Source organism: Saccoglossus kowalevskii, chromosome 22 (genome assembly GCF_978046115.1).
Source record: "Saccoglossus kowalevskii chromosome 22, keSacKowa6.1, whole genome shotgun sequence".
NCBI lineage: Eukaryota > Metazoa > Hemichordata > Enteropneusta > Harrimaniidae > Saccoglossus > Saccoglossus kowalevskii.
In genome coordinates this window covers 8,426,554-8,447,161 of record NC_140662.1, presented here as the reverse complement: position 1 = coordinate 8,447,161, position 20,608 = coordinate 8,426,554, and the positions used below count along the sequence as shown (strand labels likewise).

Sequence of the window (20,608 nt, the reverse complement as noted above, 5' to 3'; positions counted from 1 at the left end):
CGTAGGATCGGTTAGGGGCGACCCATTTGAAACCTGGGAAGGGGGCTGGAGGAAATTGATCAATTGCAATTTTTTTCACACAAATTTGTTTTTGAACTTCCGTTTAGAAAGCAATATTTAGTTCCACAACTGCGTGAATTTTTTGTTTCTTCATTTAAACCCACATCTAATTTTTTTCTTCAATATCCTTCTCCAATGGTTTAACCCTCACACTACAGTAAAGTATGCACACACACCTACTACAAACTTACCATGATAGATACAAAACTACATTACCAATCACACTGAGTTGAAATTCAGGGAAACAACTTTCAAATTCAATTGTTTTATTTCTATTATTTGAAGGAATAAAAATGAAACAATGATTCTTTAGACAAATAAGTTTCTCTAAAAAGTACATTTAAAGTTACATTTAGCTGAGGTAAGAATACTTAATGCATAAATTATACTGTAAAGCGCTTAATTTTTGCCCGACAAATACTTTTGATTCGACAAATGTTGTCACAGCATGCCAACTAGACTGGCAAAGTCAGGACTTCTTTTTTGTTTTACAAAAAAATATAATTGTAAATTTAGCCTTTTTAACGTGATTGTGAAAACTAGCGTGACTGCGAAAGAAATCCTGCGCTGGAGTGAAAACTGGAGCGGAATCACTCTGGTGATTATGCTAATTAAAAGTTGTTGACTAGCATTGACAACGAATCAGAGTGCAGCTATATGTTATCTATGTTTAATGCTATGCTAATGTACACAACATTTAACTTCTGAGGTCTCGGCGATTTTGAAAATCTTATACATTGTCACTTCAAAATTTCATATTTATCAAAAGTGTTTCTCTCACAAAAATTAAGCGGTTTACAGTTGTTTCACTAACCCTGTTTACATTACTTTACAGTGTGGCATCAATACTTTCAATAAACAATAAATATAACAACAGAAAATAATCTATCTGTGGAAGGACATTCAGACAAGTCTCTTTGAGGGATAATTTTGTAACCATTTTCATATACCTTTTCATTAAATAGTGCCCTCTTGTGAAAAGGCGCTTCTGTAACATAAAAATTGTGTAAGTAAGCAATGTTACTGAAATACAGAGTACACAAAAGTAGGTTTTTTTCAAAATTTTGTTGTTAACTGATGACTACAGATGAAAACAATATCAATGTTGAGAACTAACATCTATAAAACAGTAGTATTTTCTTACTTGATAACTTAATGCAGTGTATTGAGCCAGTTTGAGTGGAATATATTGAAATATTCAAATTAGCTACTTAATATGCAAACAATTGTGTAACGTTTCATTTCAAGTAATAAATAAAAGCTTTTTCAAGTTATCATGGTTGTTCTATTAGCAGTGAATCTATAAGCAAAATGGTCTACCATATTTGTACTTTTAGTAGCACAAGCATTTTCTTGCACGAATGGCAGATGTGTCAGAATAATTCCTTTTAAAGATCTTCAATGCAGTTTAACTACTGCAATATACACTCGGGGATTGATTTTACTTATTTCATGTATCATGTATAACTCCAAAAATTTCTGCGTAGAACGAATAAAAACCAAATTGATTGGTATATGGTACAGAAATGTTTTCTTGTTCGAAAAAGTTTGATCATGCATGTACTAGTGTGAAGAAAATAATTAAAACTTGAATACCACTTTAAAAAGTGGTGTTTTCTTCATGCTCCATCATTACCCCAAATGTCAGAAAAATTACAATGTTTTTATACATGAAAGGGTCTGAAAGGGTCATGTTTATTTTTTTTCTCACATTATATTCAATGCATAATATAAACATACAGTTCTCTCAAAAATGTGGTTGGTGACACTCTTTTTTATTATTGCTAAATTTTTTATATCTCCCAGTGTAAACAAAAATGAGAAAATTCACAATGTTTCTGTGAAACTGTTTTGATTATCATTAGAGCAGATGCACTTCTAATAGAACAAATACAGTGTCTATATTTTCATGTTGTAACAATAAAAAAACGCATCATATGCGAATGTGCTATAAAAAGATCAGCAAAAAGGTAGATTGTTGGATCATTTGAAAATTCATTGATTGAAAACAGTACATTTCAGATGGGATTACATAATATGCAAATAAGCTCATTATTTATTCATGATCTAATCAGCACACTAACATAAAAAGTTTCACATTTGCGCATCTTTAAGTTTGGGATCACATTCAACTCTCTGCCCTATGTTTTATGAGATTGGAAATTCTTTAGACCGAACTACCGGTACTTCAATTGTAGGTGCATCATTATTTCTGCTGTGCACTTAAAATAAACCCTATAATGCAAGATTCGGGAAACATCCAGCAACTTCAATCATAAAATGCCTCGTTATAACAAAAATGTAATCTGCCCCTCATTTCTAACCTAGTCATCCCCAAACAAAATAACGATCTTTCAGTCTGCCATGGACAATAAAGTGGGTCTTGAAATAAAAATAAAATGTTCTCACACATACTTCTCATAAGGCTTGCCAGCTTTGTCAGCATTTGAAAATAAATCTCTTTCATAAAATAAAATCTTAATCAGATGTACAAATTATTATAATCTCTACAACCGCAAACAAATTAAATAAAATATAATCATTAAAATTTGAAGCACCTTGAAACGTAGACAATACTTGGCAAAGTTTTTTAACTCCCAGAACACCTAGCAATTTACTTTTCTCATCTCAGTTTAAATACTGCAAGTTAGGGAGACTGGGCATGATATGTACAAAGCTATAATCACTAAACTAGGGATGCCACAGACTGAATCAAGGCAAGAATACTGCAGTTTTTAAAAAAAAGGTAAATTCTGTCATTCCAAAAATTTTAATATTTATTTTAAGATAATCAATGATGGATATTACTGTAAGAAAACTATTTCAGAGATCTGCACCACAGTATACATGTCAAGGGTAGATATACAAGGGCTCTCACTTCCCTGTGATTAGTGGTGATGGCAACACTGAGATCACACTGTCAAATTGTTATAGTGCAAATAACAACACTACACACAAAGCACAGACTTGAATCCTGGTTTCTGCTGATTGTTCACACCAAACAATATGGCCAATCAAATAGCTTGTATCATGATTTACAGATATTGATACTATAAATAAACAAAAAACTTTACACATTGGTATGAGAAACAAATCATTGCGCATGTGTAACACTTAGCAGTTACTAGCAACGTTGTCTTCTCAATATACATGTGTACATTGCAACTTTTTAAATGGTGGTGGTTGTTGCACAGCGTCGAGTTTGTGGGTCCCATAGCAACTTACACAATGCAATTTGAATACACCTGTGACGTCCACCACCACTCTTCAACCCTACCTTTGAAATCTGCAATTTCTTAATCCATATAATATATAGAACTATAAAAAACAGAACATTTTAACAATTGTATATGCACATGTGTTGGTTTGATGAATTGAAATTGTATAATGACTATAACTGTACTCTCTAATATGCCAAATAAAAATGACAGCCTCAAAAATAAAAATAAACTTGGCAGGAACAGTATAGCATGTTTTTTGGTCGCACTATGAATATAACTTTTACTCTATAAAAACTCTTCAAAATTTGGTTCATCTTTTAAACATCCACACGTTGATTGCTAAAAGCCTCCATTGTAAGTCATGGATTGCCGATATCTACTGTAAAATACTTTATTTTAGCTGGAATTTATTTTCACTGAAAACACTTTTTGGGTGTTTGGTGTGGAGTTTATTTTCAGATTTTTGAATGTAAAATATCGAACAAACTTACATTTACTGGATTTTATTGCCACTTACGGTATATAGGGAAAATAAATTCTGAGCGTAAATAAATTATTTTACAGTATTGTATAAAAAAAAGCTCCAAAACTGAACTGAGCCAAAATAACTTTGTGGTACCAGATGAGTCAATGTGGTGATGTCATGTGACATAAACTCTATCAAAATTTTATATTTGTCAAGTCGCATAAGTAGACGCGCTTGGTGATGCCTTGTGCTTGATTCAGTCAAAACTATTTCACAATTCACTATGATTTAAAAATATGATATCATCATGAATATTTAAAATAAAAGCATGGAAATATCAGGAAGATGAATTTCCAGCTGTCGAGGTGCTGTTTATATGTACCCTGAACATCTTAACACCCCGTGAATGTACATTTGGTTACTCTGAAAGTCATTTTTGCTCAGTACTTAAAAAATTGAAAAAATTGGACCCTAATGAGACAAGATATCAACATTAAATATCATTGCGATTTGTAAATTTCATGCAATATGAGAAAGGCATTTTTTAATGTCATTGTAAAATCGTCACTGTGTTTCAAAATCTCACAATTTTCACCCAGACTGTCGAAAACTTGTTGGATTACAGGCAACATTGAAGAGATAAGCATTGTTAGCACCCTCTATGGCAGGAACCATAGCAGCACACAAAGGCTTTCCTAAAACATCAGCTGCCAAACATATAGGATGCCTGTTTGATTAAAAATAGTCCAATTATATCCAAAGCATACTAATATCAAACGCACTCCAATATACTTTTTATCTAATAAAATTTCAGTAAATGCAACCAGTCTTTTGTTGAATAAAAAATCTGATTTTGAAAAAAATGATGATGCACCTTGACAATAAGTTATTTATTCTTGAATTCTATTTGCATTTTCACATTCCATTTTAGCATTCTTTTGTTACCATCAAGAAATACAGAAACAAAACATAAACTGTTTATATCCCCTCCAAAAAAACAGGAAAAAAAATATAGTAACTAGCAGCATTCATCTTCACGTTTCAAGTCATACATATCCAAACGCTAACAAAATTTGTGACAAATCATTTTTCTATATTGTTAACTAAATCTTTAACAATTTTGGACCAAAATGACATAAATTAACATTATTAATAGACATTAACCAAAATTTTTGAAATTTTTGATCAAAATTTTCATAAACCAAATAGATAATTGACTAATGCAAGTATTTATATTATGTCTACTGAAGCATTGACCGACACGAACGCATCAGTATTTGGGGCTACTTCATTAAAATGCGGTGGTCATTGTGACATTGTGTGCTTGAAGTGGGTTCCATGTGACATTGCGCAAAATATACATCTTTTCTTTACAATCTCAATGTTTCTTGGCTAGCTGCCAAAATAATCCATGATTTTTCTTTTACTGTTACTCACTGAAAGGTTAATCTTAAAATTAATATTTGAACCATAGTTAAAACAGAGAGGTCGTCACCTACACAAGCGTGGGAATTGAGTTCCAACCGACGATAACAACGCACGCTAAAAACGCAAAGGCTCATGGGTAGATGCTTGTTTGTAAACAATGACACGCTATGGCCCTCTGACTCATATGCAGGTGATGACTCCCTCGCTTTAAATCTAGAAACATCAAGGTAGACCTTGACCCTTTGAATGCCATTCTATTATTATTTTTTGAACATTTTTATGTATTTTTCTATAATTTCTTGTTAATTTTAGACTGAACAGATATAATTTCCCATCAGCAGCAGATCCTGATCACAATTTTAAACTAAATTTGGAGAAATTTACGGAAGTTAGTTTTGAGAAGGCTGTCAAAAGTTGGCACTCAAAGGTTAAAGTTCAAGTACCTGTACTCTTGTTCAACAAACCATTCAAGAACATTTCGCCTAATGAAAATATTAATTTATAATTGCCTCAGAAAAAATTGCTGGTCAATGATTTTTAAAAAATCAACAAAATACATATTATTTATATCAAAATAGTTTCAGAATAGTTTCAAAATAGTTTAGCGATTATTTTTTTTTATCTAGTAAATTGTTAAACATTACCACTAGAGAGCGCACTTGGTGTTTTGGAAAAAAACAACAACATATTTTGAGATCTTTGAAACATGACATTTCAGCACAAAATACTTGATCACAAAATAATCAACTCTTGTATTTACCATATATACATAAAATATATGCAATTAACTACAGTACTTGACAAACTACACATTAAAAACTTAAATGTTCATCTTTTTGCATAAAACATTGCCAATGGTTTCCATGGCACTGATTCATATAAAATTACCCATAATTCATTGTGTAAAAGTCGATGATAATGTGCGTCAATGTGACAAAAATAAAGCATATTTCGAAACATTCAATCCTGTTCTGTTTCATTCTGTAAACAATGAAAAAGCAATATTTCAAAGTCAATGATACAACACATTCTCCATTGCAGAATATCTAGTGGAAAAAAGTGATAGGTTACACCTTGTGTATGTATGTGGATGCATTTACATGTTCTATGATGTTCAATTTATAGACCAAGTGTGAATACATTTTGTCAAACCAAGAAACACCTGATGTTGAGACATTTTTTACTTCTAGAATGGCTATCAGTCGGCCATCTTGAATTGGATTGTGAATGAGAATAACATGTGTATATGAGTGAAGTTTAAACATGAGCTGATGGGTTCATGATGTTCAATGTGTAGAATCAGTTTGAATGATATTTGTCCAAATATGACCACGATTTGTGTTGAATAAGGCAGAAATGCATGATTCTGGTGGATTGAAGTTTGAATGCGATTTATTATTCAAGACATGTTTGAGATTTAGATGTGAATGCATAGACAGACTGATGCATAGGGTGAAACTAGTTCCATGAATAAATATTCTGTTCACATAGACCCATTAATATAAGCTTTTATACCATAGTTACACCTACCCCGCCCAGTACCTTTATTTTAACCAATCACTTCCTCCACACAACTTCCCTCTTCCCCAACATCTTTCTCTTAGCCTGCTTCCTTGATATAAATCTCCCTTATTCATCTGATTCCTTCCTAAACATGCCTTCCCTCTATCTACCTTTGTCTTCTCCATGTGCCCACCTTCTCTTTCCCACTTTCTCTGTCTAAACCCAGCTCCCCTATCTCCACCCGACTCCCCTATCTTCACCTGTCCTCTCCCAAAACCTCGTCTAAACCCCACCCCTTCCACTTGTTTCTCCTCCTCTCTAAACCCACCTACACTCTTCCACTTGCCTCACCTCTCTAAACCCACTCTTATCATAATTTCCAAACTCCCCCATCTCGGCCCACCTCCCCTCTTCACCTGTGTCCTCTCCCTGAACCCACCTTCACTCTCTCACTTGCCTCATCTAAACCCACCTCCCCTATCTTCACCCATCTCCCCTCTTTTACCTGCTTCCCTTTTCTACACCCACCTGCCCCTACTTCACCCACCTAACAATAAGAAAGGTAACTGATCTTACCAACCTTTTCTATGCTCTCCTTGTCTCATTTAGCTCAAGTTGAAGCTTCACACCGGGTACACAGAATATGGAAGCCACTGCAAGAGTTACACACAAATAGGGTCTGGATGGTTAACACAGTTTATTATTTATTAAACAGTATCAAAATTTTAAATGATCTCATATACCGCTACTTACAGTCAGGTAAATCATGTATCTTTGGTAATAATCCTGCGAAATATGGGTGCCTCATTGCATCAAGTGCTGATATCCGCCGCGCTGGCATTAACTACAAAGTAATTATGAGTATGCAGATTAGTATATGTACTGTAAAACACATTGAAATAGCTACATGCCATTTTAGCAAATTTGACTCCATGCATGAATTAACACAACCTTAATTTAGCTAAAATTCCAACAATCTCATTACGAGAATGCACTTTATTCTAAATTAGCGACATCTTGAATTAGCGAAATTACAGGTTAGCTAAATTAGCTAAAAAGACATGTTTTACAGTAAATCACATAACAATGTTACAAATGTGCATACAAGTTGGATTTTTTGTGCACTAAAAGACAAAAAAAAGTATGGGTAAGCATGCATGTGAATTTTATTAATATAGATTATAATCGCACCTTTTTTTTGAGAGTGGGGTTGGTATGCTATTACTATGTAAGAAGAATATGTCAACAAATATGAAGGGAAAAAATCGATCTCAGGAGCAAAACAAATTCCATTTTTAGGGGCACTAAATAAAGGTACAAAAAGAACTTGTATTTTAAGTCATTAGATCATGTGTAAAAACTAAGGCCAGGTTTTTATTATCCCTTGTTTTGCGAACCCGCCGAATGAACAGGAGTCGAAAATCAAATAAAAATAAAATTTTATTTCAGCATAATTTCTCGCACCCGCAAAAAGTTGCTAAAAAATATTATTTTTATCTTCATTTTTTTTACCGCACGCTGCATACAAAATCCAAGTTGCATTTTCGTGGGAGTATCATGATCAAAGTACCGAAGTCTTGCGCAGATGAGAAACAAAGTTATACATGGAATAAAATTTTATTTAATTTCTTCTCTCCGATCATTGATCTCACTTACAATTCTTTGAGAATCACACAAATCTAATGGAAAAAAAAAATTAGTTTTATTTTTTTTCCGCCCTCCTCAAAAAAATTGCCTTATAAAAACTCGAGAAACAAGGAATAAAAAAAAGTCTGGCCTAATATGTAATCACAATACCTTATGCGTAGCTATGTTTTTACAAAAGGAAGAAGCTGTTTTTTTTTCAACACTCACCTGTAAAAAATGTGCCGCCAAGTCATTGGCGTGAATGTTGGTTAATAATCTGAAACAAAAAAATCAAAATTAATGTTACATAACCATTGATAGAAACAACATTCAAATGATTTGGTGCAAACAAAAATTACAGAACCATTCTGTAAGACTCTGGAGATTATAGATAGAAGTAAACAGTGCCCTCTATGTCCTAAAATTACAGTTCTATCTTTTTTAAACAGAAGGTAATTTTTTGTTTGCTACTTACTAAAAGTTCAGTGCAAAATTATTAACATATTTTTTTATTATTGATTCATTAATTATTTATTTATTAAGACCACATGGATTTAAATTTGATTAGAAATTTGTGAAAAAAAATTAAATGGATTTAGTTTTTAAAAGGTGACAATAGTTGTATTGGGCATTTAAAGGGTGAAATTACAAATAATTTGCATGTGAAAGGACGAATAATTTACAAAATTAGCATGTGAATTTACAAATGTGCATAAATTAACATGTAAAAATGTTACCTTGGTGTAATTGTTGATAACCTCTGTGAATGATACATTGGAAATAAGTCATGTTTATAATGTGGTAGTGAGGTTATCCCAGGCCATGTGTACTCCGTGGGTGTACCAAGTACCTAAATATTCAATAAATGAAAAAGAACAACATTTATTTAGAAGATATTCAGAATAATTGCCTACTCCATAACACATGTATTATTGTGATAGATTATTACTCTATTGCTATAGGCCCTGAATATGGACAGTTTGATGTTAACGTGACAACGAAAAATCCTTCAATGCTGGGCTTAAGATGTAAGCCTATTGGCTGATATAGCCATTTCACCACCAGACTTTCTCGCCCAGATTATTCTGTACTTTTTTCTTATATTCTTCAATATTTCTGGGATAGACCATTTTCCGTTCACTGCGAGAATCAGGCGTTATGCGTGAAATCGAACGTAAAAAAACAGGACAAACAAAGGTCATAGCGTTGTAGTCGCGCCAAACATCGCGTGGGATTCGACAAACGCGAAAGTATTTTGGGGACATTTCCATGCTTGATAATGTGCTGTCCACATTTGATGATAGGCAATTTCGATTAAGTAAGGGTATTCGAAAGCAATATTCCTCTGTCGAAGATCGGCCGGTCGGTGTGAGCTACGAAATAAGGAAATTCGAGTTCAAAATCAAATCGTTCGATTTTTGCGGCAGACGTTCGACGCGCGTCTTTCATGCATCTCGCGAGATCTCGCAATTGTACGGAAAATCACCTATTGAACCTATTGGAGGCAATGAATCAAATCAATCTGACTGAGGACCATTGAAGGAACCTACATATAAAAGATAAACATAATCTGACAAGTGGTTTTCAAGATAATTTTAAAAATAGCTTTTTTTAACCAAAAATATTTACTACAATTGGAGAGTAGAAGTTATCTTAGTTATACACCTGAATAGTTAATTTTTGTTACCAAACTTATCATCAGAAAGATATGTAGAGACAGGACTAAATGTAATATAAGGTTATTACGAGGATACAGAGAAAGTATTGACCGACGTGGTGTAGAAGTTGATGCGATGGGGTACTGTCTGAGTGCATACTTTTTGGTATCCTCGTAATAACTTTATTATTATATATCTTTTCCTCCCAAGGATACATCATGGGAATGCCGAAATACAAACGTTTAGAGCAGATTGAGCAAATTTCTTTGTGTGGGGTCAAACCCCGGGGGCTGCCATGTTTGTTCTTACTATTAGAGGACGCTTATGTGCGTAATCGTTCAATATTTGGAATTCACATTTCCTAATATGGTAGGATGAAAATACTTAGTGCAAAACCGCAAAATTAAGGCACGCTGTAACGAAGACAGATGTGTAATAATAAGGAATTACCGCAATGTCCAAATACAGGCAATGGTATATTCTTTTATTGAATGGTGCATTTAATATCACTTTACCCTGCATATTCAAATAAGGATGTTAATCACATATAGTTTCTATTATGTTTCACGTCATTAAACTGCGATTTAAAAGGTCTGACAAGAAACCAATTTTTTGTTGGGCATAATATAAACAATGGAAATATTGTTTCTTACCCTAAATATCCGATCTAACTGGTCATATGTATCTTTCATTCCTGGGAATGCAGCATATCCTTGTAGCATTTCAATAAAAATACACCCAACACCCCTGAAATGAATAACAAATATTGAACACAGTCTGCATGTGGCATTGCTAGTATTGATGATTTTGAGGACTCTTGATCAACCATATTGATGATTAGATTAGACCCTTGACCAATCCCTTATAAACTTAGATGACCCTTGGCCAAACCCATATACACTTTGATGACCCTTGGCCAATCCCATATACACTTTGATGATCCTTGGCCAATCCCATATACACTTTGATGACCCTTGGCCAAACCCATATAGACTTTGATTGACCCTTGGCCAATCCCATATACTTTTTGATGACCCTTGGCCAATTCCATATACACTTTGATGACCCTTGGCCAATCCGATATACACTTTGATGACCCTTGGCCAAACCCATATACACTTTGATGACCCTTGGCCAATCCCATATACACTTTGATGACCCTTGACCACTCCCTTATACACTTTGATGACCCTTGGCCAAACCCATATACACTTTGATGACCCTTGGCCAAACCCATAAACACTTAGATGACCCTTGACCAATTCCATATACACTTTGATGACCCTTGACCACTCCCTTATACACTTTGATGACCCTTGGCCAAACCCATATACACTTAGATGACCCTTGACCAATCCCATATACACTTTGATGACCCTTGGCCAATCCCATATACACTTTGATGACCCTTGACCACTCCCTTATACACTTTGATGACCCTTGGCCAAACCCATATACACTTTGATGACCCTTGGCCAAACCCATATACACTTAGATGACCCTTGACCAATCCCATATACACTTTGATGACCCTTGGCCAAACCCATATACACTTTGATGACCCTTGGCCAATCCCATATATACTTTGATGACCCTTTACCACTCCCTTATACACTTTGATGACCCTTGGCCAAACCCATATACACTTTGATGACCCTTGGCCAAACCCATATACACTTAGATGACCCTTGACCAATCCCATATACACTTTGATGACCCTTGGCCAATCCCATATACACTTTGATGACCCTTGACCACTCCCTTATACACTTTGATGACCCTTGGCCAAACCCATATACACTTTGATGACCCTTGGCCAAACCCATATACACTTAGATGACCCTTGGTCAATCCCTTATAAACATAGATGACCCTTGGCCAATCTCATATACACTTTGATGACCCTTGGCCAATCCCATATACACTTTGATGACCCTTGGTCAATCCCTTATAAACTTAGATGACCCTTGGCCAATCCCTTATAAACGTAGATCACCCTTGGCCAAACCCATATACACTTTGATGACCCTTGGCCAATCCCATATACACTTTGATGACCCTTGACCAATCCCTTATCCACTTTGATGACCCTTTGCCAAACCCATATACACTTAGATGACCCTTGACCAATCCCATATACACTTAGATGACCCTTGGCCAATCCCTTATACACTTAGATGACCCTTGGCCAATCCCTTATAAACTTAGATGACCCTTGGCCAATCCCTTATAAACTTAGATGACCCTTGGCCAATCCCATATACACTTAGATGACCCTTGGCCAATCCCATATACACTTTGATGACCCTTGGCCAATCCCATATACACTTTGATGACCTTTGACCACTTCCTTATACACTTTGATGACCCTTGGCCAAACCCATATACACTTTGGTGACCCTTGGCCAATCCCATATACACTTTGATGACCCTTGGCCAATCCCATATACACTTTGATGACCCTTGACCAATCCCTTATAAACTTAGATGACCCTTGGCCAATCCCATATACACTTAGATGACCCTTGGCCAATCCCATATACACTTTGATGACCCTTGGCCAATCCCATATACACTTTGATGACCCTTGACCACTTCCTTATACACTTTGATGACCCTTGGCCAAACCCATATACACTTTGGTGACCCTTGGCCAATCCCATATACACTTTGATGACCCTTGGCCAATCCCATATACACTTTGATGACCCTTGGCCAAACCCATATACACTTTGATGACCCTTGGCCAATCCCATATATACTTTGATGACCCTTGACCACTCCCTTATACACTTTGATGACCCTTGGCCAAACCCATATACACTTTGATGACCCTTGGCCAAACCCATATACACTTAGATGACCCTTGACCGATCCCATATACACTTTGATGACCCTTGGCCAATCCCATATACACTTTGATGACCCTTGACCACTTCCTTATACACTTTGATGACCCTTGGCCAAACCCATATACACTTTGATGACCCTTGGCCAAACCCATATACACTTAGATGACCCTTGGCCAATCCCTTATACACTTTGATGACCCTTGGCCAATCCCATATACACTTTGATGACCCTTGGCCAATCCCATATACACTTTGATGACCCTTGGTCAATCCCTTATAAACTTAGATGACCCTTGGCCAATCCCTTATAAACTTAGATGACCCTTGGCCAAACCCATATACACTTTGATGACCCTTGGCCAATCCCATATACACTTTGATGACCCTTGACCAATCCCTTATCCACTTTGATGACCCTTGGCCAAACCCATATACACTTAGATGACCCTTGACCAATCCCATATACACTTAGATGACCCTTGGCCAATCCCTTATACACTTAGATGACCCTTGGCCAATCCCTTATAAACTTAGATGACCCTTGGCCAATCCCTTATACACTTTGATGACCCTTGGCCAAACCCATATACACTTAGATGATCCTTGACCAATCCCATATACACTTAGATGACCCTTGGCCAATCCCATATACACTTTGATGACCCTTGGCCAATCCCATATACACTTTGATGACCCTTGACCAATCCCTTATAAACTTAGATGACCCTTGGCCAATCCCATATACACTTAGATGACCCTTGGCCAATCCCATATACATTTTGATGACCCTTGACCAATCCCTTATAAACTTAGATGACCCTTGGCCAATCCCATATACACTTAGATGACCCTTGGCCAATCCCTTATACACATGGATAAGGAGGTTAAATTAAACAAATTACCACATATCAAGCTGGGTAGAATAGTTAGTTGATCCTAATAACACATCTGGTGGTCGATACCATAGTGTCACAACTTCATGTGAATATGTTCTGCTAGGTATGGACTTGGCTCTCGCTAAACCTGTCAAAATAATAAGGAATATATTAGAGAAAGTAGAAAAAACTGTAATAAAATTTGAAATAGCTACATGCCATTTTTTCAAATTTGGCTCAATGTATGAAATACAGCAATCTGAATTAAAGCGGGGGAGTCTTCATCTGCGCATGCGTCAGATGGCCCTATCGTATTATCGTTTACAAACAAGTGTCTACCTACGATTCTTTGCATTTTTAGCATGTGTTGTTATCGTCGCTTGGGACTCAATTCCCACATGTGCGCAGGTGACGACCCTCTCGCTTTAAGCTTTTCACCACTTGACTTTCTCGCTCAAATTAATCTGCAGTTTTTTTCTTATATTCTTCAATATTTCTGGAAATAAACCTTAATTTTGGAGCCAACAGGCAAAATTTGGGTAAATTTTCTGTTTTTACCCCAAAAATTTGGCTATTGTGTCCTAATCTTCTGAAGCAAAGTGCAGATTATAAACAGAACTTTGTGATTTTGCAATAAAAAGAGGAAACTGGTGGTGCAAAGGTCAAAATGAGATCCTAATTTGAGCTTTATTTATTTTCTCTTTTCATCAAAGACTTTCTTTTACTTTATTTTATTTTATTTTATTTGAATTTATTATTCACATGCTGACAAGGGTGATAGTTAAAGTAATAACAAATAAGATGTACATAATAATAATAAAACAATTACAAAATACTAAAATATATAGTAAAAATAAAATACAATATAAAATAAAATGATTAAATTCATGCCACAAATTGGAAATGCAATTAAAATAATCTTAAATTAGTTAAACTACTAATAATCTCATTGTAAGAGAATACTTTCTCATAAATTAGCTACATCTTGAAATGTACAAAGTAACTGAATTATCAAAAAACACATGTTTTACAGTACTTTTATTTTTTGTCACATATCGGTACTGTAGATGTAGTGAACAGCGCCCTCTGTACCATAAATATAATATTCTTTCATTTCACTATATGCAGCCCCCCCCCCCCCCACCAATGAGTTATTCAACCCAGCCACATTGGTAATTATGATTGGACAAACGAAATGCATTCCTAGTTCTAAACTTTTAATGTTACAAACATATAACTCTTTCAAATTCATATTATTGAATTTTTTGATTGATACCAAATCCATATTTATTCATTTTAGCCTGCATTTCAGTGTTATAAACATGCACATAGCAATTGCACAGTGACTAGTTTGTAAGAACCAGTCATTTACTCAAAGAAGTAGTATTTTTCTATTAAATCCTATTAAATAAACATGTATGTATGTATGTATATGAATGCACTGCAAATATCATCATAGCTTTTCTAGGCAGATATGTGCATGACGGAAGACATAAAAGTCAATAAATTACGTTACACATCCATTCATCCAGCCATTGCAAACCAACAGATTCTGTTCAGTCAGAACATATTAAAGTGCGCCCTCTTTGGCAAATTCAACATCCCACCTTTTTGTGTTTTTTGTTCGTTGCTATAAGCTACGCCAACTAAGATTGGACACATAATTTACATGCTCTTCCATATCTATGGAGTCAATCGAGGTCAATTATACAGTCTCTTGGTAGAATCATACAAGGGTCGATGGAGGAGTATTCCTTCACAGAATTTAAGAAACTCTTTCATCCGAATACACTGAATTGGCCGATAATAAAACTTACCAAAATCTGCTAATTTGAGTTCACCAACTTCACTAATCAATAAATTCTGTGGTTTTAAGTCTCTGTGTAATATCCTTCTCTCGTGGATGTATGATAAACCTCGTAATAATTGAAATAAAAATAAACACACGTTGTGGGGATTCAATCCACCGCTATGCTTGTCTAGGTACAGACTTAGATCGGTGTGCTAAAAAATAATAATAATATTAACATATCAGTTAGAATTATGGAAACCTGTTATATTTTGCAAAAGATACATTTTCCTGAAATTTCACAAATGCAATTTATGGGAATATCACAAAATCATTCTAACCTACCGTATTTACTCCATTAGAAAAATCAAATTTGTTTATACTTAATTAAAAAATATTATTTATTTTGAACAAAGAAATACTACTTTAATATACATAAGTGTATGCTCTATAGAAAGACCAAAAAACTGCAGTAAGTATGTAGCTTTTGAGTTTACATTTTTAAGAAATCAAATGAGCTACCTAAATTCAGTAAAATTGACAATTAGAAAACAAAAAACTGTTAGTTTCAATAGAGCACAGAAAAGTGTTCTCCTTGGGATACAAACAGTGTGACTGTGTATTGCCGAAGTGCACTGTTTTACCTCTCAACAATGATTTGACCGTGCTATGATTTTATAAATAAAATTGCCGAAAACTGCAAATTTTTGCATAGTCATATCTCTCTTCATGTAATAAGAGTTTTGTAAGTGAATGATTATGTGCATTATGTAATCGTAATTTATGTTGAGAACAATATGCAAATTTTATGCAAATTAGTATTGCATTTTTACCAACACAGTGGAGAACACTGTATATTGGTATGCAAATGACTAATCCCAGACATAAACAGTGATAAAATTTACTCTAATGTACTGTGTACATATTAGATAATGATTAAATACACATCAGAGTTATACAGTAGTCAATAGACTACATTTGTCATGTTATTTTTTTCAGTCCTTGTTAAGTTGGATTTCTCATAATGTCGCATGAAAACCATTATATGCTATTTTGACTCAGTCATTTTGAAGTTTATAATTTTAGCCAGTAGACATAAATTTCATTGAAATCAAAAAATAACTGAAGGCAATATTAAAAACATGTAAAAGAGCAAAATGACCATCAACTGGCTACTTTGAATCAAATTATAAAACAAAATTATGTGCATTAATAACACATGCCATGTATGAATGAAATTAGTCAAGGCACACCTGAGAGAGAGTTAGACATGTAGCCTGACGAGGTCGCGTGAGTTGCGCCCTCAGCGGCACTCCAAACCCAACACATGCCTGACAGAACGATGTTTGGACGGTACCAATCAAATTGTAGGAACGTCAGATATTGAGCCATCAAAGAGTAACCAATCACGACAGAGTTTATTTGTTTTGTTGACATAATGTGTGATAATGTGATGGTGTTACCATGACCACCAAACTGAATATTCATTGAACTCATTGTAAGAAGGCGTGAACTTCACGAATTTGCAAGTATTGATCTTGCCGACGGGACATACACTATTCTGTCAGGCGTTAGTGAGGTCTGATGCCGTTCGGCCAGTGAGGGCGCTACACACGCCTACATGTCAGGCTAGTTCAAATGTTGATTTTTTGTTTTTTGATCACCAGTCTGTCAAAGGTCAACCAAATGAAAAACGAATCAACATGCATTTCACAATATGACTTAATTATCCTTGTACAAAATCAGTCCAGGCAAGTCCTAGAAAGGACGACTGATGGACAGCCAAAATGTCTGATGGGTTGCCAAATTAAATTTGTCTAGTAAAATCTGACGATCATGTCTAATTTAAAGAAGTTTAGAGGATTTCAATAACAAAAAGAATCCTGAATGAATAGAAGCAGATTTCAAATCATTATGGCTACCAATATTATTGTTATTACGTGTATCATTATGAAAAACTACAATATGGAAAAGAAGCTGCACCAAGTTGCTATACGCTGATACCAAACAATGGACAAGGGAAGCTGCTGGACAACAGGCAAGGCTCAGTGGAGGAAGACAAAGTCTTTTGCTGCATTGGGGGCAGTTAACCGTTTTTTTTTAATTTGATACCACTGAAGGTGATAGATAGACTAATTAAAAAATCTCTCGCCACTGGGCAAAATATACTTCAATTTCCCTTTCCCAGTCAATTAATGTCCAATTTGGTTCACTGCAATCATTATTTTACTGCAAAATAGTCATTTTGAACTTGACTTCCGGGCAGGAGTGAAATCTATTCTCGAACGCAACTTAATTGTCATCACAGTGAGCAATAAAAGCTCAAGTCCTAATTAAGGTAGAGATGCAGTTTATTTGTGAATTTCAATCAAAAATAGTTTTTTTCGTTTTTTATATAGATTTTTATCTAAAGAACATTCTGTGAAAATTTGACCAATGAATTCTTATTGGAACACCGTTAAAATTGCTGTTTATTTTCTGGTTGAAAATAAAAAACACTCACACGTGGCAATGTTTATGTCCAATTGCCTAATTTGCATGAGTAACCAAATAACAAGACCTTTGATTGACAATATGCAAATCGAGATTGTACGGGTCATAGTTCATTCAATTACGCGCATGTGCAATTAATCTTAAATCAGTTCTCGCTCGCTAGCAAACCAAACATTATATTTCCTCAGCGTTTTTTCCTAATTTTTATCATTACATTATGCGTGGTGTGAAAAGAAAGAGAGGTAGAAAGAAGATTCAGATGATTTCTATGTCGGAAGAGGCAAAAGCTACACTGAAGGCATCAGCCCACCGAACGAAAAACAAAATCGATGTGAGCGTCCAAACATGACTTTCCTTGAAGGCATGAATCCGAGTTTCTGATTGACTTAGAGATTTTATTTTTAAATAATTGTTTTCAAAAAATAAACTGAGCATGTGAAGAATAATTTAACATTGTTTACAGTGATAACTGCTCATTGTCGAAACGAAGCTTACCCATTCACGCTAGTCACAACAAACATCATACTCTTGAATAGGCGTCAATGACTACGGTAAAACTTAGAAAATGACGTCAAAATACACCTTAAAAGTCCCATTTTATTTATTTTTTAAATCCCATCCCGAATTTACGGCAGAATCTGGTCCCTCAAATAAGGGGCACGTGAGCTTTGATTCTAACCGGATATATTGCACTGGGTCGGGGAGATACAAACTTTTGTGTATCTTTTGTCCAATGGGTACCTGTACTTCGATCATTCGCAAGTTTTGCTAGGTGGTGCGAGATAGCTTTGTTTGCAACCGGACGAACTCCGTTTAATTCAATGAAGCAAACAACTGACAATGCTAAAATAAATTGCAGAGGTACGCTAAAATTAATTGAAAACAACCAAATAATTTCAATGAAAAATAAATCACAGAGAGAGGTAACTTGATACATTTCGGTAACAACTCTTTTGACGCGCTGACCGCTTCTCCGCGTCTGATGTTTTGTTTTCCTAGTCATAATACTTACTGATTGATGATTTTGTTTTGATTTTTGAGTTTTTTAGCCTGCAACTCGGCCACGACCTTTGCTTTTTCCGTGAAAAATGGGGAAGTTTACGTCAATTTGACGGACATTCCATTTTTTTTAAACTAACGAAGCACACTGTTTAGCACTCCTATTTTTTTCATTTGCCGATTTCTATTCAGAAAAATTCGACCGCTCGAAAATGCACTTAATTTTGCACTCTTAAAACATGTCAGATTTCCAACATTAATTATTTAAAACCGGCCGAAATTTTAAAACTTTTACGTTAGGAGCTGGAGCTCTCTTCTTGCAGGCGACCGTCGCCGGTAGTACAACAGCATGTTTTGTGCGTACATCCGTGCGCTGATTGTCTGCGACTGTCTTAGAAAATCCCTGAATAAGGCGTTGCCAAAATCGGAAAAAAATATATAAATGCCTCCTTAAAAAACGAACAGAATTAAAATATTTCTTTTAACAAATATGTTGCAGTGGGAAAAATGGGATTGGAAACGATGAACAAAACTTCTGTGCCTCGAGTTTCGATTCTAGGATTACGCGATTATTCATTATTGTGCGTTCGCTTCCTGGAGTTGGTTCTCAATACTACATAAAAATCATCAAGGATAAATAATTTAATATCCCACTTTGTACTCTTCACGGTAAACCATAGGCTCTGAAATACTCGTAGACTTTTTATTGAAAATACATCGAAGAGAAGCCATGATGTTTTGATCGTGATAAAAGGTCACCTTCCTAGGACCGCCCCCTGTTTAATAATTCATGAGATGACGCCATATTTACTGGGCATTGCCACGTGTTTTTACCGACCCCCATCAAAACACTGGTATGAATAACTGTATCTGATTTATATATTCAAGAGTAGTTGTTCTGGTCCAACGATTTTACATAAAATGTCTATGTCTATACGTTAACTTTCATTTTCAATAGTCTAGAAAGTATGACAAAGTATGACAAAGCAGTAATTCCCGGTTTAACGCGCAAATATGCAAATAAGCCTTTTTCTCGTCTTCTATTTTTGGAGAATTCTTGGGTTTTAAATTAAAATAGCTGATAGACGCTTTGGCCATTTGCCTCGAAATTTTCACACATTATTGACAAGGTGTTCCCCCTTCAAAATGCGTCCGGACAGTTTATTACGGCGAGTGCAACAAAAATAACAAGTCCGCAATTAACATGGATATATAAATTATGCAAAAATAGAAAAGAGTGAACTTTGAGGTCATGCTGTGCGACTTTGAAAGCCGTTAGAGAGATGAGTGGACGCATTTGAATTAGTAGTATACCTAGGTATCCAGTGATGTAATTTTACCCACAAACGAACTTAAAGTTTTTAAGCTATTTTTTTTAAAACCACTTTTGTCCAAAAAAGCATATTTTTGACCCAAAATCAGAAACGCATTCTGGATATTTAAAATAAAGACAAGTTTTACAAAGTTTGTATAATAAGCTTTCAGAAAATATATAACATGTTGGATATATAATACGATCTTCATTGACTAATTACTCAATTAAAAAGCAAGCCAAATAAACTGCATCTCTACCTTAAGATTTAAAGTTTATAACAAGCTGAGGAGTCAATTGATCCAATGCTTAGGGCTCCTTAGTTA

General features: G+C 35.1%; 1 protein-coding gene across 3 annotated transcripts in view; it reads right to left on the bottom strand.

Annotated features, from left to right (window-relative positions):
- Positions 1 to 309: 309 nt before the first annotated feature.
- Positions 310 to 20,608, bottom strand: part of LOC102801058 (cyclin-dependent kinase 14-like) — a 103,349-nt gene continuing 83,050 nt past the window's right edge. For 2 of the 3 annotated variants that reach the window (XM_085496017.1, XM_085496019.1), the window contains exons 7-14: positions 15,507 to 15,693; positions 13,717 to 13,837; positions 10,616 to 10,709; positions 9,042 to 9,154; positions 8,533 to 8,581; positions 7,432 to 7,522; positions 7,255 to 7,331; positions 310 to 6,156 (exon numbers count right to left, since the gene is read on the bottom strand). In XM_085496017.1, the coding sequence (XP_085352143.1) occupies positions 7,264 to 7,331; positions 7,432 to 7,522; positions 8,533 to 8,581; positions 9,042 to 9,154; positions 10,616 to 10,709; positions 13,717 to 13,837; positions 15,507 to 15,693 (723 nt within the window). In that variant the 3' untranslated portion in view covers positions 310 to 6,156; positions 7,255 to 7,263. The remainder of the gene's footprint in view (positions 6,157 to 7,254; positions 7,332 to 7,431; positions 7,523 to 8,532; positions 8,582 to 9,041; positions 9,155 to 10,615; positions 10,710 to 13,716; positions 13,838 to 15,506; positions 15,694 to 20,608) is intronic. The other variant, XM_085496018.1, reaches the window with a different exon arrangement.